Source organism: Aspergillus versicolor (genome assembly GCF_001890125.1).
Source record: "Aspergillus versicolor CBS 583.65 unplaced genomic scaffold ASPVEscaffold_2, whole genome shotgun sequence".
NCBI classification, from domain to species: Eukaryota; Fungi; Ascomycota; class Eurotiomycetes; order Eurotiales; family Aspergillaceae; genus Aspergillus; species Aspergillus versicolor.
The window spans coordinates 1,370,443-1,393,257 of NW_024467525.1; the positions used below are offsets into that span (position 1 = coordinate 1,370,443).

Here is a 22,815-nt window from a genome sequence, read left to right on the forward strand (position 1 = left end):
GATATCATTCCAAATCACTGATCACCGTAATCATCTAATGATGGGATTATGGAATACTCAGAAACCGCACGCGCAGCCGGGTCAGCCGCAGCTCCCATCACTCTCGCTTGCCGTCTTGCGGCATGTTCGGTCCGTACAAGTGCCACTGCTCCAGCATCCGACAGCGAGATCCGTCGGATGCCGCCGAGGAACCGGAAGATATATTGAAAATCCCCTCCTGTGAATCCTGGTATTCGTGATTCAGGAATATCTTTCGCCATAGACAAGGTGATATTGCGTCTTATTTGGATAATCAGGTAGTACCAGCAGAATGTATAGAACTGCGTATAATAAGTCACCTTATTTCACTCCCAGAGTAGACTCTCATCCATCTGCTCACAATGTTCCGGCAGTTATTCAAGCCTCTTGGCGTCTTCAACTCTACACTTGCCCGTTCCGTTCTCACAATATGCATCTCTCAGATGGCTTACGGGTTCGACAACCAAGGTTTCTCTGGGATCCAATCCATGGATGCCTTTGAGCGGCAATTTGGCAAATGGGATCCCAAAACCAAGGCCTACGTTCTCCCCACGACATGGCTGTCCATGTTTAATTCCTTTGGCTTCATTGGGCTCTTTGTGGGTAAGTACGGAGTCGATCCCGCATAAACTCGTCTAATATTCTATTCCCCTAGGTGTGTATATAGGTAGCATGGTGAGTGAGCGTTACGGCCGCCGATGGTGCATGTTCTCGATGAGCTGCTGGGCCCTCGTAACGGCTACCATCACCATCACATCGAGGAGCTCTAGCCAGATTATGGTGGGCAGGGTGCTCAACTGTAAGTTGTCGTCTTTCACCACTCGCCTCGCTATTCCAGGTCTCCGATTGCTGACATTACCATTCAAGACCTGTTTATGGGAATGGAGCTGTCCGTTGTGCCTGTGTTCCAGGCAGAGATCACCCCCAAAACTGCGAGAGGATTTGTCGTAGGAACTTACCAGCTTTCCCCAACGGTATGAATGCGCCTTTCTCCTTACAATATCACTGTGTGGAACCTGACGCAAACATTCTTTACCCCCCAGATTGGCGGCCTTGTGGTCAACGCGGTTTGCTATGCGACGCAGTATCGGAAAGACAATTCCCAATTCCTGATCCCGTTCGGGTTATTCTATATCATCCCAAGCTTCATTATCTGCAGTATTTGGTTCATCCCAGAGTCTCCGCGCTGGCTAGTCTCAAAGGACCGCCACGAAGAGGCTCTCATTGAATTGACTCGCCTTCGAACGAAGCGCTTCACACCTGAAGAAATCGACGAAGAGCTACAGGACACCATCCTTGGCTTCCAGCTCGAGCGCGATGCCCAAAAGGGTTCACTCCAGGAAATATTCGCAGGGACAAACCTGCGCCGCACCCTCATTGTCTTCGCCGTGAATTTCTTCCTCCAGGCCACGGGCCAGGTGTTTACCTCCAAGTACGGCGCTATCTTTATCAAGAGCCTAGGGACGATCAACCAGTTCAAGATGTCCATGATCAGCGCCGTGATCAATTTTTTCGTCTCCCTCGGCTCCATGTGCATTGTTGACACAGTAGGTCGCCCGAGGATGCTGGTAAGTGGCGGCATCGTCCAAGCCGCAGCACTCATGACGATGGGTGGGCTCGGAACCGTGTCCAACGCATCGTACGAGGTCAGATCGGCCATTGTAGCCATGATGGTTCTGTACGGGACTTCTTTTACCTTTGGGTGGGCACCACTCGTCCACACTCTGTCGACCGAGCTCCCCAGTGCGCGGCTCCGCGACGTGACATATCGATGTGGCGCTCTCGTCAATGTTGCCACAACGTATGTACATACTTACAGCTTCCAAACCACGCTCACACGTCCAAGTCACTGACCTACTTCTAGCTTCGTCGTTTCATTCACCCTGCCATACCTCCTGAACGCAGGATACGCGAACCTCCAGTCCAAAGTTGGGTTCGTATACGGCAGTTTTGCTGTCTTGTCGGTCATCTTTGCGTTCTTTTTTGTTCCCGACTGTCGGGGCCGCTCGTTGGAGGAAGTTAACAGGCTATTCGAGGCGAATGTCCCTGCTCGGAAGTTTCAGTCGGCGAATATCGCTGATATTGAGCCGGTTGAGGAGACGTCAACAACCACAAAGAGCGATCGCACGCAGACGCGACTTGTGTGAGGTTTGAGAATCAAAAGAGATGGATATACCTGCACCTGGGACCACCACGCCCGCACTTAGGGTTAGGAGACTGATTCTGGCAGCCGAGGAGTTGGAGAATTTCAATTAATTTAGTAAAGCAAGGACCTGTGTTTACCACTTTAGGGATAGTTGCCTGCTGCACTATATCATTATCACCGCCCGCCAGCGCTGCTGAGTATCTGAGGTCTATCTTTGCTATTCCTGACCGTCTCTCTTTCTAATTCCTCCTTTCTTTACTTCTACAACCTAGACTTGTGCCTAAGAATGCAATCTTATTTGACTGTAACCACATCCTTTTACCTGTAACTGTCGGATTCTTGGAAGTCTATCTTGGCTGGTAACCTAGGAGGTTATTATACAGGCTATTATAGATTACATTGCCAAGGCCTTAAAGGGCCGAATACATACCTTAAAAAAAGCAAGTTACCTAAAACGGTAGCCCGAAAGTAACGTGGGAAACACACTTGGTGGAAAATTTATTATTGCTGAATGGCGCCCAGACTGGTCCCGCATCCGTGTGACAGACCCTGGCCTCGTCCAAATATATCTGGGTGCATCTCAAAGGGAATGAACATCTGGATTTATCTGCTGCAGATGACAGAGGACAACGGCTATTAATTTAACATGAGGCTATAGGTTGAGCCAGAAAGATTAACATCTTGAGTTGCGAAGTTTTTTAATATATGCCTTAAAGGTTCTTTTACAATTGATATGATTTCCCGAGGGTAGCAAACTATGAGCGCGCTATACTAATGTAGCGACTCTGAAGGGATTATAGAGACGTGATACGTAGTTGGTGGAATGTAGGTCTTATACCAAACAGAACTAATCACTGGCTGACCGTCAGGGGAACCAGCGGCGAGGTGTGTCTCTGCAACGCGAGCCGGCCTCAGTTTGCCTCAGGCAGAGTTGCTTGGTGCCTGCATATAGCGGTGCATAACACAAATGTAGTGCTAGATGCGTCGGTGTCTGTATGTCTTGCCGACGACGGCAAACCGGCTATTGGATGTGAGTAATTCTTTGGTGGAGATTTGTGTTGAAGCACAGTATTCCAAGATATTACTTCAGGCTAAATCACTATTGATATTACGCAGATTAAAGCCGCAGGTTAAACCCCCACGTCTGTATAGTGGCGTTCAGAGTACATATGGACCCTTTGTTTCTAATGAAATCAAAAAACAAAAAACATGCCAGTGTGCCATCCTTTATCTCCCAACCGCTATGAAGCTGATTTGCCCTATTTCTCTTCTCGTTGCCGTGCTCACGACAGCCGAACCCTACCTTCTATTCACCTCTGGTAGTAGTGAATACCAGCTTGCGAGTAACACGGCTGCGCCAGCTATATGGGTAGCGCAGAATGAGCCTGCTGGGGTCCCCCGGGCCGCACATGATTTGGCCAGTGACTTTGGCCGCGTGCTCGGTGTTAATGGAACCGTGCGTGTCCTCGATACCAATGTCCCACAATCACCAGGAAATGCAGTCATCATTACCGGAACGGTTGGTCAGTCTGTTCTCATCGACCAGCTTGTGTCCAACGGGAAGCTCGACGTATCTACAATTGAGGGCGAATGGGAATCATACGTCTCCCGGGTCGTCGAGAACCCCTTTGCCAATGTTCCGTGGGCCCTTGTCGTAGCTGGGAGTGACCGGCGGGGAACAATCTATGGCTTGTACGACATATCTGAGCAGATGGGAGTTTCGCCGTGGTACTGGTGGGCGGATGTCCCCGTGAAGACGAAGGCCAGCATCTGGGTCTCGCCGGAGGGCACGTCCCAGAAATCCCCGTCCGTCAAATATCGCGGGTTCTTCATCAACGACGAGTCGCCGGCGCTATCGGGCTGGGTCAGCGAAAACTTTGGGACCAAGTTTAATAGCGCCTTCTACCAGCACGTGTTCGAGCTCTGCCTCCGTCTCAAGGGCAATTATCTCTGGCCGGCCATGTGGGGCAAGATGTTCTACGTCGACGATGTCCGCAATGGGCAGCTGGCGCATGATTACGGGGTCATCATGGGCACGAGCCACCACGAGCCGATGGGCCGGTCCGAGCAGGAGCAAAAGGCCTATCTGGACGGAGAGTGGAATTGGAATGAGAACCAGGCAAATATCGAGTCCTTCTTCCAGGAGGGAATTGACAGGGCGAGGGAATGGGACACAATGTGGACCATGGGAATGCGCGGCGAAGGGGATGCCGCATCGCCCACCTTGACAGCAGCCGATCTTGAAGAGTTAATTCAGGCGCAGCAGAAACTACTGGTAGATTCATTTAATGCCAGTGACCCCGCTAGTATTCCTCAGACGTGGGTGCTATACAAGGTTAGTCAACTTTATTACTGTCACCCAAAATGTTACTGACAACACGCATGAAGGAGGTCAGTGATTACTACGCGGCGGGGATGGAGGTTCCAGAATCTGTTACCCTTCTTTGGACCGACGACAATTCGGGTAATCTTATTCGTGTGCCCATTGCGAACGAGACTTCTCGATTAGCAGGCGCAGGGGTGTACTACCATTTTGACTACGTGGGCAGCCCACGGAGCTACAAATGGATCAACACAATTCAGCTAGTCAAAACATGGGAGCAGATGCATTTAGCCTACCAGAAAAGTGCTAGGCAGATATGGATTGCGAATGTCGGAGACATCAAGGGACTCGAGGTGCCATTGACTCACTTCATGGATATGGCGTACGACATGGACGGCTTTATGAGCCCGGATTCCACCACAAAGTGGCTGAAGCGCTGGGCTGCCCGGGAATTCAACCAGCGTATTGCTGATGACACTGCCGATATTCTCAATCATTATGGAACCCTTGTTGCCCGCCGCAAATACGAACTCCTCAGCCAGCTGCCCTTTGCATTCAGCACGATCTATTACGATGAAGCAGAGGTCAATCTGGCCCAATGGGAGAGTCTACTGGCTCAGGCTCAAAGCGTTTACGATTCGCTTGACCAGGCAACTCGAACTCCCTTTTTCGAAATGGTTTTGCACCCAGTACTGGCCGGAAAGATCGTTGTGGACCTTTACACGAAGACTGCATTCAACAAACTATACCATCAGCAGGGCCGGATCAGCGCAAACCACGTTGCCCAGGAAGTGCAGGATTTATTTGCTGAAGATTCTGCAGTCACGGAGCGATATCACGGTGTCAAAGGAGGCAAATGGAGGCCGGTGATGGATCAGGTTCACATTGGCTACAGTTCATGGGACGACCCAGTGGACAACACTAACGTCATGCCGTCTTTGAGCTATGTAACAGCTCCACAGGGTGCTGGGGGTATCGGAATCGCTGTACAAGGGAGTGCAGCATCCTATCCAGAGCAGAAAACATTGCGCCTTCTCTCCGTGGACCCTTATATGCCGCCGTCAGAGTCTCGGTATATTGATATATTCGCTCGGAAAAACACCACAGTGTCGTACTCCATTTCTTCCAACACTTCCTATGTCACAATTTCAAAAGCAAACGGGTCAGTATCAGCAGCTGGTGATAGGTCTGACGTGCGTAGCGTCATCACTGTTGATTGGGCTTCTGCGGATCCCGGTTTGTCATACACCGAACTGGAAGTACAGACGAGCGATGGATTTACCGCCACGCTGGTACTCCCCGTCAACAAAACCATCGTCCCTACCAACTTCACCGGGTTTGTCGAGTCGAATGGGGCCATCTCCATCGAAGCAAGCCACTATACCAGCGCCGAGACAAAAAACAGCGTCTCGTACGTCGAGATCCCGCATTACGGACGCACCCTATCTGCCGTCAAGCCCTGGCCAGTAACCATGGGGACGCAGTATCCCAACACCGGGCCGGCGTTGCGATACTCCCTATACACCACGACCGCATCGTCCAGTGCAAAGCTGGTCATTAGTCTCGGTGCCTCGCATAACCATGACCCCACGCGGTGGATCAAATTTGCCTATTCATTCGATGGCGCGGTGCCCGTTACCGTCCGCCCCGTGTCCACTGTGCCGCCGTACAAGGAAGAACAAGCCTGGCAGCGAGCGGTGATCGAAAATAGCTGGACATCGGTCGTCGAGCTCCCTAGTGTGGTTGAGACGGGCGCGCATGAGCTGTCAATCTGGCTCCTTGAACCTGGAGTGGTTCTGCAGAAGGTTGTGTTGGACATGGGGGGCTATCGGGACTCGGCACTGGGCCCGCCTGAGAGTATGAAAGTTACTTAATGACGCGTGTATATATATATTGTCACGATGAGAAGGGTCGAGTAGGAAGTTACAAAGTTTATCTCTCAAAAGTTAACTGGCATTGACCAGCCCCTCCCGCCATGATGAAAACTTATAGAGTAACTTGTTTGGTTCTAATGGTAGGACTTGAAGAAAAGGGGCAGAGAGGAAGCCAAAGCTGGAAGAAGTATGTATATGCCCTTGTTGTTATACCTGTGATACAAGGGATCACTGGTGCTCACATTCTACTTGTAAATTTCTGTCATACCCTCAACATAGTATCTAGATGTGGAATCGCACTGTAAAGGACAGCCAACTAATAACGAAGACGAGCATGACGAGGCAACTTCTCTATCCCTTAATGACGTTGAACTCTGTCTTGGTGTCAAACATGCCCGTTTCTGCATAATACTGTTCCCAGTCCGTTATCAAGCCCTTCAAGATCTCCGGCTTAGTCTCAGCCAGGTCTTCCAGCTCTCCAGGGTCTTTCCCCACGTTGTACAGTTCCCAATCACCTTTGCCCCTCGGTGGTGGCTGGTGTGCAGCCTTCCAATCCCCACGCCGGATGGCGCAAGAGCCAAAGAGCTCCCAACCCGTGAACGTTGTGCTGGGGTCGTGGATCTCGCCCGGCAATACTATTGTAGGTTGCTGGCCGACGCCGACCTTGTCCGTGACAACGGCCTCAGAACGCAGGTGACTTAGCCATGACTTACCTCGAATCGGCGCCACCACTCTGCCCCGGAACTGGGACGGTGGATGGGGGACACCTGCTAGGTCCAGAACCGTGGGGAAGATGTCCATGACTGTGGTAAATGCGTTGCTGATGGCCGCCGGCGGAGCTTTCAGGGAGGACGGGTAGCGAACGATACAGGGGCAGCGAATACCCCCCTCCGTGATCCATGTCTTGAACCCTCTGCTGGGTGCCGTGGCCGCACAGGCCCACCGAGGCCCGTACCACGTAAAGGAGTCAAAGTTCCCGATATTGTCAAGACTGTTGTTGTAGAACCTGTTCACAATCTGGCCGAGATTGGTGCTACTGCCCATCATTGGAATGGCTTCAAGCAGCTTGCCCTCGGCGCCATTATCAGACATGAACAGGATCATGGTGTTGTCGAGCCTGCCGCTTGCTTGGAGATGGTCGAGAATGCGGCCGATGCCCTTGTCGATTTCATCCACCATTGCCGCGTACGTTTCCATCTTGCGGGCCGAAATCGCCCGCTCGCTGGCGTCGAGGTCCTCCCATTCTCGCCCCTTGAGCCCGACAACGGGCGCGGGCTTCACGTCTGCGGATATAATGCCGAGCTCAGCCATGCGCCGCAGTCGGTTCTCCCTGAGGGCAGTGGGGCCTTCATCATAGCGACCCTTGTACTTCTCTCTTGTTTCCTTGGGAGCTTGCAACGGCCAATGAGGAGCCGTGAATGGAAGATAGGCGAAGAAGGGCTGCTCGCTGCACGTCGGGTCGGACTCGTGCTCTGCCAGATAATCCAGCAGACGATCCGTGAAGGACGTGGTCGAATAGAAATCGGCAGGGAGTTGCGTTTTCCGGTCGATGTGCTCCTCGCCTTCCATCCAAAACCCGTCAGTCCATATAAATGGCAGCAGGGGGCCGTCGGAATCCAACTGTGGCTCGTAGTTGAAGTGATTGCCCGCACCAGGAAGGAAAGAGAAGTTCCTCGCGAAGCCCCGTGAGCAAGGGGCCAGATCTGTGCGCAGCCCCAAGTGCCTACAGAGCTTGTTAGTTTATAATATAGTGGAATGTATGATAGAGGCATATTAGCTCCACCTACCATTTTCCTGACATCACGGTATGGTATCCAGCATCCTGGAGTACTTCCGAGAGCGCGGCAACTCTCCAGTTGAGATAGCCCTCGTATCCCGGTTTATCCTTGTAAATCTCCGGGCGCTGTCGAATCTGTTCCTCCATCTGGCCCAGACCAGCGATGTGGCTGTCCGTGCCCGACAAGAGCATTGATCGTGTCGGCGAGCATGCCGACGCTGTGTGGAAGTTCGTCAAGCGCACGCCCTCGCGCGCCAACCTATCGAGATTCGGGGTAGCAATCTCCGACCCAAACGGGCCAATATCGCTGTATCCCAGATCATCCGCCACGATGATGAGGAAGTTCGGTCGAGGGGACCTGGGCTTTGTCGTGGGCTTGCTCATGGTGTGTTTTTCTGAAGCAAGGGACAGTCTTCCCATCCAAACACTGTCAGTCGAAGACAGGACAGGTAGTGATGAGGACTTATGGATCTAAGCCGACCAAGCCCAGAATCCAGTATCCGGCGACGCGAGTTCCGGGCGGATGTCGTTCCGGCGAGACCCAGATTATTATACCCCAGTTCATATGCCATGAGCTGCAAGCAGGCTTGCAGAAACTCCTTCGTTTGACTCGCCTTTCTGGAACAGGTAGAGCGTAATTTCTGTAACGTCATGCCTGTTCGCCGCTAGCACGATACACTACAGGGTTCTCTGAGTCGAGAAAAGGTATTGGATGATGTTGAAAATGCCCTAATTTGGCCATCTTCCGCCTCAAGAGATCAGGTCCAAATGTCAGTGTTCTCCTTCAGACATGCTCAATCAGTTATAATCGATTATCGACGGGTTTCAAAGTGTACACCGGACTCCGTGCAGAACATATCTATGGCATTTAAGATCTAATACATCCAGCGCAGTGCATTTCCGTTACCCCGCCTTTCTTCGTTCGTTCATATAGAGTCAAGACCCAGGTCCCGTTGCAGCCCGGTCAGTTCATCATAGCAGTCTAGTTGTTGCCACTCTTGCGCAAGTCCGGCCCCGGATGGTGAACGGTCGTGGAGAAGCCACTCGGCCGACTCTGTATTGGAGAAGACGAGTTGCCTGGACCAAAATGCGCTGTCATCGGAGTTTGAGAGCTGCCAAGCTGCTGTCGGGTCATTGTGATCAACGGCCATTGGAATCTCCTGGATAGGCGACAACCGAGCAGTATTTGCGTTGGCGGCTACATTCCCGTTAGGTCGGTCCAGCCCGGCGATGGGTGACGATTCGCTGGACAGACCAGAACCTCGACCGTTTACTGGGATGTTAGATGGAAAGTCGGGTATGAATGTCGCCTTGGAAGGGAGATGCGGGTTGCTGGGCTGCTGCTCCTGGGCTTCCCATTCCGTTGAGTTGGCATGTTCAGTATCGATTGTTGACGGTGAGGCGAGCTGCAAGTCATACTGCTCAACGGTCAAGCTTTCCACTATATTTCGCGCTTCAGATAAGCACAGAACGAGGCGAGGTTGAAGCGTCCTCCACGGTTGGCGGGCAGAAACCATGGCCACTGCCTTTCGCAGCTTACATTGCATAGAATGAACTCCGTCCGGGCCCTCGCGCGGCAGTTGATAGAGCAGTTGCCGCGAAATGCGGGTGACCTGGAAGATGCTGATAATCACAATAGGTTCGTCGAGTACACGATTTGGCACCGAAACATGCATCTCAGACCATATGCCGCATAGCTGCGACGCCCTTTCTAGACAAATCTGGTGGGCCCGTTTCACATGGTCAGGCGGTACGTTCTGTAGGATCTTAATACTCAACGACTCCTGGAGCCCCGGGACGAGGAATTTATGCAGATCAATATAGCCCTGGAGCCACACCGACTGGAGAACGACCCATTCTGGGGCATCTTTGGAAAATGCCTTGCATCGCACGGTCTCCGGGCGGTACTGTAGATATGGCGGGAAAGAGCCGTGGAGACGATCAAGCTCCTGCTGCAATGCATCAATCTCGTCGAGGTGTTCTATGGGGTTGCTGCCATTCCTCCGGATTTGCTTCGTGAGCCTAGCACATACGCATCGTTATCATAAATGAAAAAAAGTGGTCCGCAAACTGCAATAGTCAGCTACTCACCGTAAGATGCGATCACGGACGCTGTAAAGCATGACCAAGTATGCTGCAGGAGACATGTCTTCTGCCCTTTCTGATAGTGGCTCGCCTAAGAATTGAGCTCGAGACGGTGCACCCTTCTCAAATGTGTGGTCTTCGCAGGGTAGTCTAATTTCAAGACGCTCGACCGGGCATACAACAAGATCCTGAACGCCACCACAGAGAATGCAGTCGATGAGGTAGATGGCCCATACAAGGCGCCTCCGTATCTCCTGTATTACCGGATGGGATTCGGGAGACTCGTAATTGAGCCGCATTGTAAACATGAGTCGCGCAGCTAGCGGCATCAGGTTCCAGGCTACAATGGAGTCGGCCGCATCGATGTTGAATCTTATTATGAGGACCAGCGCTTGCAGTATCTGTAGCGACGGCGTCCCGATGCGTTGCAGGACGGATTCCTGTGCCTCGCGAATCCACTGAAGGGCCACGCTGTCGTCACGGTGGTCTCCGGGTGTGAGTCCGGTTGAAACCTGGTAGTCATCGGGGCCCGGGTTGAGGCGATAGCCACAGGCGCAGAGAGCTTTAAGGAGAGCTATGTCAATTCTACCATCGGCCCAGTCCGTCATGACGAGTGATCGATCAAGAAAGACACACTTTGCTGGATTCGTGCGTTCAAAGTACAGCTCGAGATAGGCCCTCTCCATGCCGACCGCCGACCTCGATCCAAGACCACCAGAAAGGAAACTTCGTTGTTCACGGCTATCTGCACTTGATGAGGTGCCAGGCCTCTGTCTGCTACCGAGTGCAGTACCACTGTGGTGCTCGGGATTGCTAGCTTGCATGCCGTGGTGCCCGCCTGCTCCTGCTCGGTCTGCAGAGGGCCCAGTATAGCTTGCATTCTGGACGCCCCCTCTTTCGCAGACCATGGCCCGAGTTTGGCAGCGATTGCACGGTATCCCACCAGTGCACTTGGCCTTGACCAGGCGGCATGGCCTGCAAGCGGATCGCGTTCGTTTCCGCCTGGTGCCAGCCTGGGTCAACTCCCCCTCCGCAGACCCAGACCCTTCCAGCGCGTGCTCCTGCGACCAGCTTCTTGGACCTTCGGCGCGGCTGAAAGAGCAACACAGCGCAAGCTTGACGCATCTAGCACAGGCTGGCCGGCGCCGGTCACAACGCACCTTGCGCGCCCGACATTGGCGACATGGAGGGACTGTTAGCCGGAAGTCATTCTGATCTTGGCTATCATGCGTAGGCATCGTGATCGGATAAGATATTACAAGAAGAGAAGTCTTCTTATTGCCTACGTCCATTGTTGATCTGGTGGAGCACGCAATTTGTGTCCCGGATCTCGTCAACTCCGCATCGTCGTTTGGGGTAGCGCAACCTAAGCTCTAGGGCTTGGTAAAGTTAATACTCTTCCCTAACAAAGTAAGAATAATGAACCATGCATCTATATTTTGCAGCTTGGCATATTATATCACTAGCTTTAGGCAACGAAAGGATCACATACCAGACATGATTATTAGATATAGAAGTACACCCACCCCCCCAAGTATGTCAAGCTGTGTTTGTTATATTATATATTTAGCTTTTCTTGGTACAAGCTATTCAAGGGCCAGAACGCGGGTGGCAAAGCAACGGCAGGACAGACGCCGGGAACGTGAGAACCACAAAGGCATCATGCTGTTTTGTGCAATAAGAGCAGATTAAAAGAGCTAATTCTCATCCTTGCCCGTTTATTCTAGGTTTAAAAGTGAGATACTAATAAATTATTATATAGAGAGTAGATTAAACTACCTTTAATCTAGGAAAGTAGTCTATATTTATATCTTATTATTACCCTGGACTTACTTTGTTAGTAATCTTTATGGAATTCCCTAAATGCAACCCCCTTGCATGTGTCTTTTATCAACCCTAGAAGCCACTATAAAAATAATAGTAAGACCAGAGGCAACAGCTCGATTAGTCTCATTATAGTAATTAGAACCAGTAATCACATAGAGACTCTATACTAATATATTCCTGATGGTGATGAAAAATGAGAATATCTAAAGGTGTACAAGCATAGCTATACACATACAGTGTACCACATATCAATGCAAAGTCCTGTGAAACCATCATCTCATAATTAGTCTCTAAGTCTAAGTCTATGAGACTGCAACTTGTTTGCAATGTGACTGAGCATGAGCGCCACCTTATGGCTTGCAGAGGAGCAAGGTCACTGTTCTGTAAGGGATAGTTGCAATTGTAATTGATTAAGGCGCGGAGAACTGATCAGCTTTTTATGACCGTGTCACAGAACTTTGCATTGATATGTGGCACATGCATAGCTATGCTTGTACACCTTTAGATATTCTCATTTTTCATCACTGCCAGGAATGTATTAGTATAGAGCCTCTGTGTGACTACTGGTGTCACAGCGGGAGACTCGGGCACCTCCAAAGGGGACTGAGGCAGAACCACTTGGTTTCTAAACAGCTAATGACCTAAGCTAATGTTACTGTGCCGAGTTCGAGTCACTTGACTCCACAGACGAGTGCTTCCGGTGCCCCCCCAGGCTCCCAGAGTCCACAGATATCGATAGATGAAGAGGAAGTTCGGCCTAGCACAAGACAATACCCGGCACCTGTAGGCACCACTAACGGTCCCGTCCACAGTCCCCTGCCCCGACCCGACCCGGTATAGCGTCTGTCCCACAGCAACCAGCAACCAGCCACTAACAACCAGTACAGAACCGCCCGCCACCGCTCCTACACCGTCTACGCCTTCTCCTCCACACCCTCACGACGTGGACCATCCCGCCTCCGAATCGGCGCCGTCACCTCATCCGTCAAGTGGTGCCTGGTGGACCCGAACCGCAGCGCTAGCAGCGTACACGCCCCGCTCAACGCAATCAGCACGTACCAGATATAGTGGTAGCTATCCGCGTAGGCGCCGCGCGCAGCGCCCTGCGCAGCATCCAGGACGCGCGGTGTCACGCCGGGGATGTCGGCGAGACCGGCGGCGGCCTGGGGCCCAGCGAGGTAGACCTGCAGGAAGCTGACGAGGCTGGACTGCGGTAGGCCGGCTTCTAGCACATCCGTGGACACGCGGTTAGGGAGGAGAGTCTTGATCTTGCTGTTGAAGACGGTCCCGTAGATGATGACGGCGACTGCGCCGCCGACGAGCGTCGCGGTGTTGGTGACGCAGACGCCCGTGGCGATGAGCTCGTTCGGAACGAAAAACCCCGACAGCACGCTGAGGAGGATGGCTTCGGCGCCTATGGGTAAGCCCATGAGTATCGAACCGAAGAACCAGGCTGCGAAGCTGACGCCCGGCTCGATGAGGAGCATCAGGCCCGCGCCCAGGACTATGGAGAGGAGCAGCCCGGGGATGATCCAGCGCGCCTCGCGGAATAACTTGATTAGTACCGCGCCGAGGAACGCGCCGGCGACGGAACTGATAGAAAGTGGGAGTTGCCAGACCGATGTCTCGAGCCCGCCTGTGCCGAAGACGTTCACGGCGACTTGCGGGAGATACGCCTGCCCGCCGATGAGGCCCATTCCGCCGAGGGCGCGCACGCAGATGGCGATGGCGTAGTTCTTGTCGTGGAAGAGCGCGTGCGGGATGATGCCCGTGGCTGTGCCCTTCCATTCCCAGAGGCAGAAGAGGCTGCAGAGGACGCCGCCGGAGACGAGGGGGCCGAGGACGATGGGCGAGGTCCAGGGGTGCGGGTTGTCGCCGTACTGCAGCCCGACAAGGAAGAGTGTCACGCCCGCGGAGACGAGCAAGATGCCGGGCCAGTCCAGCTCCCGAATGCGGCGCGCAACCGAGAGCCCGCCGGGGTTGGGACGCGGCATGGGACGGTAAAAGGCCAGGAGGGACACCCCCGTGAGCGCCCAGATTCCCGCGCCGATGTAGAAGCCCACGCGCCAGCCATCCAACTCACCCCCGACCCGCTGTTGCATGCATGCCCCCTGTATGAAGGGCCCGCCGATGAACGCAACCGAGCTCATCAAGGTCGCGCACGCCATCGCATTCGCGCGGTGCCTTTTCGGCACAATCTCCTGCACCAGCGGGGAGGCGAGCAGGTTGGTTGCCGTCGCAAGTCCATTCAGCACCTGGCCCCCGATGATGGTGGTCGTCCTGTCCGCGGTGCCGGCGACCAGCATGCCAGCAAAGCCGCAGGCGCAGCCAACGAGGAGGAACATGCGCCGCCCGAAGATGTCCGACATGTCGCCGATGAACGAGGAGACGACGGCCGCCACGACGGACGACGCGGCGGCGATCCACGCGCTACTCCCGGCGCCTTCGGGGAATCGCTGGACGATGAACGCGATGGACGCGGCGGGCACCTGCTGCGACCAGGCGCCGGCGGTGACGGCGAGAGACAGCGCAAGGACGTTGGCAATCAGCAGTAGGTCGACGACGAAGTCTGCGGGGTCCTCGTCGTCGTTGGCGGTGGACTGGGGTGGTGGGTCGGTGAATTCAATCTCGTCGGCGTGGGGTTTGGCGTTGGCAGTTGGGCCTGGTTCTAGAGTATCATGGTCGTTGCCTGCCATGGCGATGATGCCTTTGTCAATACGATGGTCAAAAGAAGGAGTAGAGAGAATGAAACCGTATGTGTTGTCATTGGAACAGGAGCTACAGCAGCGAGCGAGTGAGTCTGGTCTTATACTCTTCCCTCCCATTTCCACCCCGAATAGGACGGCCAACTGCCATGAGGATCAAGCTCGGATTCAAAGGTGGCGCCCGGAGATGCGCACCAGTCGTTAGTCCCCCGTGAGCTGCTAAACACACTAACCCTCATATATCAACCTCCGCACGCCCGACAGTCCGGGGAAGACCGGGGTAAACCCACATCCTGGGGGAGCTTGGACGATGTCGTCTACTGCACGAGCACTCCTTGACTGCTGCTGTCAACCGGGGAACTACTTACTAGGAGGAAATGAACCATCTAGCGGGAAATCCACTCTAGGGAGTAGGATTTCAGAAGCCTGGGATGAACGGTGGTCCCCAGCCTTGGTTGTGTCTAGTCAACCCAGTGAAAGGAGCTGTGCACGACGTACGGAGTGCACCTGGCCCTTTGGATACACCCAGGCATCCCTCTCAATCCTCCACCCACCCAACCAAACCATCCAGGATATTCCTCGTCGTCACGCCATCGACAGTGTTATGCCCGGCTCCCAGACCAGGAACAGCCGGAAGTATCAGTAATCAGTAGTCGTGCCGGTAGTCCGCGCTCCCGTTCACCGAGATGACCTCGTCGCGCATTCCATGCCAGGGGGACAAGTCAGCCCCCCCTCTCCCCCGCTTTGCGAAACTCGGGGTGGTACGCGCCACCTGTTCCGATGCGTGAAGCGCGCTCGTTCACGGACTGGTGGAAGAGGGTGTCCCATTCCTGGTGGCTCAGCCGGTAACCGGTAACCCACCTTGAGATAACGTACCAACCGAGTGATCTAACTAGGGTCTGGCTTGACACCTTTTTGGCTTAATGGTACGGTCGTTCCAAACGAACTGCGCGAGTAAGTAGCCCTGGTGGTTGATGCTCGGGCTGCGAGCGCTCAATGGAGCACAGACTTCGTTTACCAGATTGACGATTTCATTATCAGGCGTACCCTGTGTGAGCACGATGCGAGCGTTCGGTGCTAAGAGATTCACTACCCTTGTGATCTCTCGCAGAGACTTATATAGATCTTCGGTCTGGTCCAGCGCCCACGGGGCCACGGCAGAATCAAATCTTCTATCACCATAAGGAAGATCTTCGGCAGATCCGTGACGTTTCTTGGAACAAAGGGTCTCTTCTGATTTACCCTCCTGCTTAGAGTGTTGGTCAGGGTCCGGGTTGATGGAGTATGCCTCCGCTGCTCTCTTCGCAATCTCCACAGGTAACGCTGCCGATCACGTTAGTACTATCGCCACGCTGGTAGTGGAGGAACAGTTGTAACTAACAGTTTTGGCCGCCGATGGCAAGCATATTTGTGTTGTGCTGAATCAGCTCCAAGACTGTATCAAGTCCGTTGCGGAGAAACCAGCTCTCGCCACGCAGGGTATGCGGCCCGGGGTACGAGTCTGGGATCGGATAAGGCCCCAGCAGAGAATGGGTAACTGACTTCTCAGAGATGACAAAGTACTGCGCTTCCACTGACACGGGATGCTCGAGTGTCATTCGGTGGTCTTCACGAAAAGTCAAGCCAGCCTTCGGCTTCAAAGCCCGGAGGTTATTGGAATCTACGGGATGTAAGGCTGAGCTTCTATTGTCTACTATGAAGAGGTCCAACCGCACTGTTCGAAATGAGCTTTTCAACAGCCTGTCTGATTGAAATTGGATAGTGTAACACCCAGATATTTCCAAGAGCATAGAGCAGTTCCTAACCCTGTCGTGTCATTAATCACTTCTTCTTCGCGCTGATGATGAACCAGAAAGGTCGATGCGCTTCTTTGCCGTAGTCCTGATGGCCGGATGGGAGTGAGCCAGGTTCCATCATCCATTCCGCAGCGTCCACTATCTGAAACTCGGTGTTGCGGAGGATGGAGAAAAACGTGTTGATTGTCCTGTGGTGGATTTGCACCCCATTCGCAATCCACTTGCTGATCCGAGGTCCTTCCTCAGCGTATGTCCGGAGAGGCCAGAACGTCTCGCCATCGCTGGTTTCTTGCCACGTTGCGCCGTCTGGTGCCGTCCAAATCGGATGCTGAACTGAGAATACGAGGCGGCCGCCGGGTCTTAGGCTGCCATGAATCTGCTTGACAAGGGCTCCTAGATGCTCGATGTAGTGGAAGGTCAGGGAGCTGAATGCGACGTCGAAGCTTTCTTGCGGGAGAACGATGTGGCCTAGGTCTGCGCGCTCATAGGTAATGCCAGGCCCGCCATTGATCTCCTGTGCCTTGTTCAACATCTTCTCTGAGTTGTCAACTCCCTGCACACGCGCAGCACCCTGCTCGCTGGCCCATCTACAGAACGACCCGAAACCACATCCCAAGTCCAATACGTTGAGGCCTTGAACGTTACCGACCATGTCTTTCATAACAGTCCATTCTGGGTGGAGCACATGGACTTGGTCACCTAATGAAAGGCCTTCGTAGGCCTTGTAGAGTGTGGGATCGTCATATAAAGCGGACGGAGGCATGGTTAGGTTGGCAAATCAAACAGATGATTCCGTATCAAGCTGTGGGAGAAACCGAAATTTTTATTCTCTCTCAGTGGGCCGATGCCATGGATAGTTGTACGAATAATAACGCGGAAAGATTCAGCGGCATCATGCTTGCAATGGACTCGTCACTGCGTAAGGGAGCAACGTTTGCGGGAGGTGGTACAGAGGCAAGCCACGCCGTATAAGGAAGGCGAAAGAAGCAATGTGTAAGCGCCCGTGTTTGGGCTCATGTCGCACATGGAGCTGCATCATGTCATTCGTGTCAATCATGCCAATCCTGTCAATTCTGTTGTGGAACCTGTCATACTGTAATGTTAAGATGATGTTGCATTGGCGCATTCTTTCTGTCCCGACTAGCCCTAACCACCGACACCTGGCAATCACTTGGTTGCTACCAAAAATCTACCAAGTTAAAGATGTCTGAACCGGTTTACCCAAGAATATGATATCGGGCTCACCGTATTGTTGAGTCTACTCAAGTGTACCACCGTCGTCTTTACTATCTTCCTTTGTTTTTCGAAACTGATGCCAGAGAGCAAATATATAAGACATGCTACCTCAACTGCTTCTTGTCGTCGCCGGGTTATATCTGATTCATATATGGCTGAACCGAAAGTCATCCCGACTGCCTCTTCCACCAGGTCCCCGGCCCAAACCGATTATCGGGAACCTGGATGAAATGCCCTGGCAGGGTATACCACAATGGCACCACTGGCTAAAGCACAAGAAGCTCTACGGTATTTCCAATCGAAGAGAATTTTTTATTGTGTATGCTCACGATGATAGGCCCCATCAGCTCCATCACTGTTTTTGGCCAGCCGATCATTATATTGAATGATGCTCGATGTGCTATCGAAATACTGAAGAAGAGATCTGCAACGTACTCTGCTCGTCCAGAGCAACCATTTATGGAAATGTATGGCGACAAAAATCGTCTTGAAGGAGAAGATGCTAACGCGACGTAGGACAGGGTGGGATAAGACCATGGCCACGCCGGCCAACACGGCTCACTATAATAAAATGCGCAAGGCGCTGCATCAAGAGATCGGGACTAAAAGGGCCTTCTCTCGTTTTACGGTCATGATGGATATCGAGATCCGTCGTCTGCTGCTTAGGATTCTTGAAAACCCGGCTGATTTTCGGAAACATCTCAAAAGGTAACCCAACCACATGTTATGCTAGAGCAATGCTATACTAATATCCCAACAGGGAGTCTTGTGCGGTCATCTTGAAGATGACATACGGCTATAATGTAGAGCCGCGGGGGAACGACCCTCTGGTGGAACTTGCAGAGAAAGCGGTTGACCAGATTTGCCAGGCGATGCTTCCAGGGACCTGGCTGGTTGACTATCTCCCGATTTGTATAGGCCCTGGAATCATTATGGGAGGTCAGCTAATGGATATACAGTGAAGTACGTGCCTGCCTGGTTTCCAGGTGCCAAGTTCGTTCGCACCGCCAGGGAGTTCCGGAAATACGCGGCATTCTTTCTAAACGTGCCATATATATTTGTGAAAAACAGAGTGGCTCAAGGAAGCTATATCCCCTGTTACTTGTCAAACCGGTTGCAGACTTGCCAGGGAAATCCCACCGAGGAAGAGGAGACTGTTTTGAGATGGTCTGGTTTGGAATTCTATCTGGGAGGATCAGATACAGTACGTCGTTGCGCCAAAAGCGATGATCTTTGATCTAATAAACAGACTGTATCAACCATGTTGAGCTTCATACTTGCAATGAGCCGACATCCAGAAGTACAAAGAAAGGCCCAGGCCGAGATTGACCAGGTCATTGGAACATCTCGTCTCCCTGGATATGACGACCGCGATAGCCTCCCATACACCAACGCCGTTGTGAAGGAGGCATTACGCTGGCACCCTGCCCTTCCCACAGCATCACCACATATGTCCATCAAGGATGATACGTACGAAGGATATTACCTTCCTAAAGGATCCGTGTTTATACCTAATATCTGGTTGGTTTAAACCTCCGAAGTGATATGACGCATTTCTAAATAGAGGCTTTCCCAGGGCATATGCGCATGACCCAGACGTATACAATAATCCCATGGAATTCAAGCCCGAGCGTTTCCTACCCTCCGAAGGCCAACCCCCAGAGGCAGATCCATATTCGATTGTCTTTGGTTTCGGACGCCGTGCCTGTCCAGGGCAGGTGATGGGGGATTTGAAGGTGTATCTTACCATTGCCCGTATTCTGGCCTGTTTCAACATCACGAAAAAGGACGATGGGCAAGAAGAGGTAGCTCTTGAAGAGGCTTTCATACCTGCTATTCTCAGCCATCCGAAACCATTTGAAGTGAGCATCACGCCTCGTTCTCCGGAGTACGAGAAGCTCATTCGTGCAGTCGAGGTGGATGCCCCGTGGGACAGGAGCCATGCGGATGAAATCAGGAAAATCATCAGTCAACTATAGGACTCCAAAACTACAGATTCATGAGGCTGGAGGATACAGGGCTTGGAAAGCTGATTTCAATTGTTCTAGCATCTTGGTCTCGTTTCTATCATAATACTTTAAGCTGAACGGTTTTAACAACACTGTACCTTCCTGGGCAGGGGACAGAAGTCAACTTGACAGCAACACGTTAAGCAGGAGTGTGGAGGTGCATAATATCACCAATAAAAATACAATCAGTCATCCAACGTCACCGCAAACAGTTTACTAAAGGTTACCTGAGAGGCATTATAGTTATTCAGGAGGAAGACAACACTCCGAAACTGACCGTGTGGAATGTTAGGGCAATGTATATCATTCGCCAATCTTCACGTGTCCTCCGGTAGAGCGGAGGGTATTCCGTCCTCAGATAGCTCCTATCCTTCATCCTTTTTGGCTGTTTTAGTGATATGCATGAGTGAGGAGTCCAATGACGTTAACCTGAACGTTCTCACTCAGAATCTTCATCCCTATTCGTCAACGGCATTGTTGTACAAACATCCTGAGTGCGGAGAGCAATATGTGACCTATCCTGTCTCCGGGCGTCTCCGTGTTACACAACAACATATGAAGAACACCGATTATCTGACAATGCTACATTGACCCATTGCAACCAGATAATAATCGCAGGCTTAGAAGAGTCAGCCCAGTTACACGAGGGCAAAAGTTTAACTCAGAACAGAACCATGATATCAAAAGATCCGCGAAACCCTTTCCAGCAAACCCCCCCACCCCCACCCCCGCCCCCTCCTCCCTACAACCGCTTTGTCGATAGCCTAAAGGGTTAAAGGAAACCTTTTGGAGCGTCATACGGTGTCTTAGTATTATCCCTTACCTTGAGCGGAGAATGTAGTATCAACACCGACTTTGTATCACAGCAAGGGGCATTATTGAATCTTCAATAGGACCGTCTGTGGGACGCTGAGCCAGCGGATTCATTTTCCGGGAAACGCCATGCTTGAGAGGGTTATGAAGGTATTATCTTGGCTGGAGTATGTTGAATTAAGGGTCTCCATCATTTTTCAGGACTTGCAAAGCAATAACTAGAGCGACGTGATTCAAAGAATACTATCAAATTGCCGTCCATTCGAGAGTGGATAGAAGGCGCTGGATTCATGTTTCTCAACTCAGTTTATATCCTCATATAGCAAGGCCAAGGTGTTTGAAGGTAGATTAAGCCAACACACCCATGCTAAATATACACGCTTTGGAAGAGAAAGAACAGAAAGAACCCGCAGGCTACCAGTTACCGCCGTGTTACTTATGTTCGCCCAGGTATGGGCCAGCACCTCCACGAGGGTACTGGTATTCAAATAAGCATCTAGACAGGCTTATCGCCAACACGTGGTTTAGTATAAACCGTGATATACGGGCCAGCGGACTTGGAATATGCAAACGAAAGCCAGCTATACACCTGGGTGCTTGCTTCAGGGTCATGCATGAGGCTACACTATGTTAGCTCTTTCTGTGTATAAGTAAAGGTAGGCATACTTACTCCATCTCTTTTGCCAGAGCTTCATGAGTGCGTACATGTTGCTTCCACCCCAGGGCACGGAACAGAGTGGTTATAGCCTTGATTACGTGTATGTCATAATCATCCGTGAGGAGGAAGTACGCCTTTGGCACAGGATCAGGCTTACTAGGCGAGAACTCCCAGTTGCAGTGCACCGTCATGGCCTTCCTGGGTACATTATTGGGGAGAAGTTTGCTGTACAGCAAATTCCACATCTCCTTCACAATATCGAATCCCCTTTCAATGTGCTCGCCCTCCAACTGACCCCCCAAGGTCCAGAAATCGTACACGTCCTGTAGAGACGACATATCCACCGCCGCGTAGACCTTGACCCGCGAATCAGCTGGGCTCTTGCAGTCAATTGCTACGTTAGGCTTTTCAGCTAACAGCCGCGGCCTGATCGAGCGAATGTACGCCTCGATCCTTGCTAGTTCGCGGTTGAAGCTGGCCGAAGTATCGATCTTGCGTATAGCGTTGAACATGATATCCGCCCAGTCCTCGCCCGTGGCTGCGGCCTTCAAGTGAGGGAAGAAGTAAGCCTTCACAGTGACTGATGACTCGTGCAGGTCCAAGCCGATCAGGGTCTGGGTTTTTGAATGGAACGCGGAAAGCGCATCCCATTTCTCCCGTGCGAGGTTGTTCTTGATAAGCATTGCTTCCTCGAGCCGGTCGTACCAGGTCAAGTCAAGCCCGGGCTGGATGTAGCCTAGACGGTGAAGGAGCTGTCTTGGGGCGATTTCATTCATCCGGTCTGCACCCGTTCCTGCGTACGGCCCTATGGGCTCGATTGTGATCCGGAAGGTGCTTTTCAAGGCTTGATAGTTGACGCTGATGTCTAGCGGGCAACTGTCACCGGCGATGCATGAAAGCCAGGTGAGATTTGACCCGGTTTTGTTAGGGAAAGGGCCTAAGAAGGGAATGAGGGCGTATTGGATGAGAAGGATGTTTTCGTACTGGGATTCGACTCCGTAGCCAGTGTGGATGAGATGTCGGGATATAACAGGGGCTATGGCATCCCACCATAGTTTACTATCCGATGATGGCAGCGACAGGGATGCATCAAGGACTGTAAAGGGGTCCTTGTGCTGGGTGGCTGGCTTGGATTTGTTGGTCATGTTGATTTCTGCAATTCGAATAAACGAAGTATAGATGAGCTCGCCAGAGCATGAAGCTGATGGTCGAGCATTATAAAGGAAGATTCTCCAGTATCGATCGCCAGCCTATTCTGCCCGAGCATGCTGAACTCGGCGTACAAGGGTCAGCGGAGGCCTTGCTTTCAGCGTATGCCATTCCACTCATTCATCTCAATGGTTGCACACACGATGTGCGGCAAGAATATTATTGCGGTCTTCATTCTCTATGTTACCCCCCGGCGTAGTCTCATTCAATGAAGCATGGGGGTTGTTATTTCGACTCTTACGCAATGGTCACCGGATAACGATGTCCTACATGCTAGATACCTTGTGCAACGGAGGGGGATGTTAGAGTGGATAATGACAGAACAGGTTGCAACGAAGC

The 22,815-nt window shown here is 52.2% G+C and overlaps 9 protein-coding genes across 9 annotated transcripts; 3 read left to right on the forward strand and 6 right to left on the reverse strand.

Moving 5' to 3' along the window:
• Window positions 1-380: 380 nt before the first annotated feature.
• On the forward strand, window positions 381-2,165 carry ASPVEDRAFT_79935 (uncharacterized protein; the record flags this gene model as incomplete). The annotated part of the gene is made up of 5 exons (XM_040816784.1): window positions 381-621; window positions 674-817; window positions 886-992; window positions 1,062-1,819; window positions 1,883-2,165. The coding sequence occupies 5 exons, from the start codon at window positions 381-383 to the stop codon at window positions 2,163-2,165; spliced, it is 1,533 nt and encodes a 510-aa protein (XP_040664037.1).
• A 1,242-nt stretch (window positions 2,166-3,407) lies between these two features.
• ASPVEDRAFT_185645 (glycoside hydrolase family 115 protein) lies at window positions 3,408-6,361 on the forward strand (the record flags this gene model as incomplete). The annotated part of the gene is made up of 2 exons (XM_040808955.1): window positions 3,408-4,499; window positions 4,553-6,361. The coding sequence occupies 2 exons, from the start codon at window positions 3,408-3,410 to the stop codon at window positions 6,359-6,361; spliced, it is 2,901 nt and encodes a 966-aa protein (XP_040664038.1).
• Window positions 6,362-6,541: 180 nt separating this feature from the next.
• ASPVEDRAFT_37717 (uncharacterized protein) lies at window positions 6,542-8,197 on the reverse strand. The gene is made up of 2 exons (XM_040811559.1): window positions 8,149-8,197; window positions 6,542-8,084 (listed from the first exon to the last, which is right to left on the reverse strand). Exons 1-2 carry the CDS (start codon window positions 8,160-8,162, stop codon window positions 6,713-6,715), a joined length of 1,386 nt encoding a protein of 461 aa, XP_040664039.1. The 5' UTR covers window positions 8,163-8,197; the 3' UTR covers window positions 6,542-6,712.
• An 827-nt stretch (window positions 8,198-9,024) lies between these two features.
• On the reverse strand, window positions 9,025-11,461 carry ASPVEDRAFT_147524 (uncharacterized protein; the record flags this gene model as incomplete). Its single annotated transcript, XM_040808124.1, has 2 exons — window positions 9,025-10,160; window positions 10,230-11,461. 2 exons carry the CDS (start codon window positions 11,459-11,461, stop codon window positions 9,065-9,067), a joined length of 2,328 nt encoding a protein of 775 aa, XP_040664040.1. The 3' UTR covers window positions 9,025-9,064.
• A 1,117-nt stretch (window positions 11,462-12,578) lies between these two features.
• Window positions 12,579-14,898, reverse strand: ASPVEDRAFT_37719 (uncharacterized protein). Its single transcript, XM_040811560.1, has one exon. The coding sequence runs from the start codon at window positions 14,744-14,746 to the stop codon at window positions 12,965-12,967; it is 1,782 nt and encodes a 593-aa protein (XP_040664041.1). The 5' UTR covers window positions 14,747-14,898; the 3' UTR covers window positions 12,579-12,964.
• Window positions 14,899-15,219: 321 nt separating this feature from the next.
• ASPVEDRAFT_147526 (class I SAM-dependent methyltransferase) lies at window positions 15,220-16,353 on the reverse strand (the record flags this gene model as incomplete). The annotated part of the gene is made up of 3 exons (XM_040808125.1): window positions 15,220-15,616; window positions 15,703-16,078; window positions 16,137-16,353. The coding sequence occupies 3 exons, from the start codon at window positions 16,351-16,353 to the stop codon at window positions 15,478-15,480; spliced, it is 732 nt and encodes a 243-aa protein (XP_040664042.1). The 3' UTR covers window positions 15,220-15,477.
• A 139-nt stretch (window positions 16,354-16,492) lies between these two features.
• Window positions 16,493-17,392, reverse strand: ASPVEDRAFT_37721 (class I SAM-dependent methyltransferase). The gene has a single exon (XM_040811561.1). The coding sequence runs from the start codon at window positions 17,312-17,314 to the stop codon at window positions 16,577-16,579; it is 738 nt and encodes a 245-aa protein (XP_040664043.1). The 5' UTR covers window positions 17,315-17,392; the 3' UTR covers window positions 16,493-16,576.
• Window positions 17,393-17,788: 396 nt separating this feature from the next.
• Window positions 17,789-20,074, forward strand: ASPVEDRAFT_451376 (cytochrome P450). Its single transcript, XM_040813218.1, has 7 exons — window positions 17,789-18,075; window positions 18,125-18,254; window positions 18,304-18,495; window positions 18,548-18,699; window positions 18,747-18,991; window positions 19,037-19,308; window positions 19,364-20,074. The coding sequence occupies exons 1-7, from the start codon at window positions 17,889-17,891 to the stop codon at window positions 19,764-19,766; spliced, it is 1,581 nt and encodes a 526-aa protein (XP_040664044.1). The 5' UTR covers window positions 17,789-17,888; the 3' UTR covers window positions 19,767-20,074.
• Window positions 20,075-20,966: 892 nt separating this feature from the next.
• fgaPT1 (fumigaclavine A dimethylallyltransferase easL) lies at window positions 20,967-22,701 on the reverse strand. Its single transcript, XM_040808126.1, has 2 exons — window positions 21,280-22,701; window positions 20,967-21,229 (listed from the first exon to the last, which is right to left on the reverse strand). Exons 1-2 carry the CDS (start codon window positions 22,410-22,412, stop codon window positions 21,106-21,108), a joined length of 1,257 nt encoding a protein of 418 aa, XP_040664045.1. The 5' UTR covers window positions 22,413-22,701; the 3' UTR covers window positions 20,967-21,105.
• Between the last annotated feature and the right edge of the window lie 114 nt (window positions 22,702-22,815).

Bases quoted from the DNA above. Each gene is read 5' to 3' on its own strand.
- ASPVEDRAFT_37721 (XM_040811561.1), bottom strand. From the start codon at position 17,314: ATGCCTCCGTCCGCTTTATATGACGATCCCACACTCTACAAGGCCTAC.
- ASPVEDRAFT_37719 (XM_040811560.1), bottom strand. From the start codon at position 14,746: ATGGCAGGCAACGACCATGATACTCTAGAACCAGGCCCAACTGCCAAC.
- fgaPT1 (XM_040808126.1), bottom strand. From the start codon at position 22,412: ATGACCAACAAATCCAAGCCAGCCACCCAGCACAAGGACCCCTTTACA. The intron at 21,230-21,279 runs GTAAGTATGCCT...AACATAGTGTAG, and splicing joins GCTCTGGCAAAAGAGATGGA to CCTCATGCATGACCCTGAAG.
- ASPVEDRAFT_451376 (XM_040813218.1), top strand. From the start codon at position 17,889: ATGCTACCTCAACTGCTTCTTGTCGTCGCCGGGTTATATCTGATTCAT. The intron at 18,700-18,746 runs GTATAGGCCCTG...ATGGATATACAG, and splicing joins GGTTGACTATCTCCCGATTT to TGAAGTACGTGCCTGCCTGG. The intron at 19,309-19,363 runs GTTGGTTTAAAC...AGGCTTTCCCAG, and splicing joins GTGTTTATACCTAATATCTG to GGCATATGCGCATGACCCAG.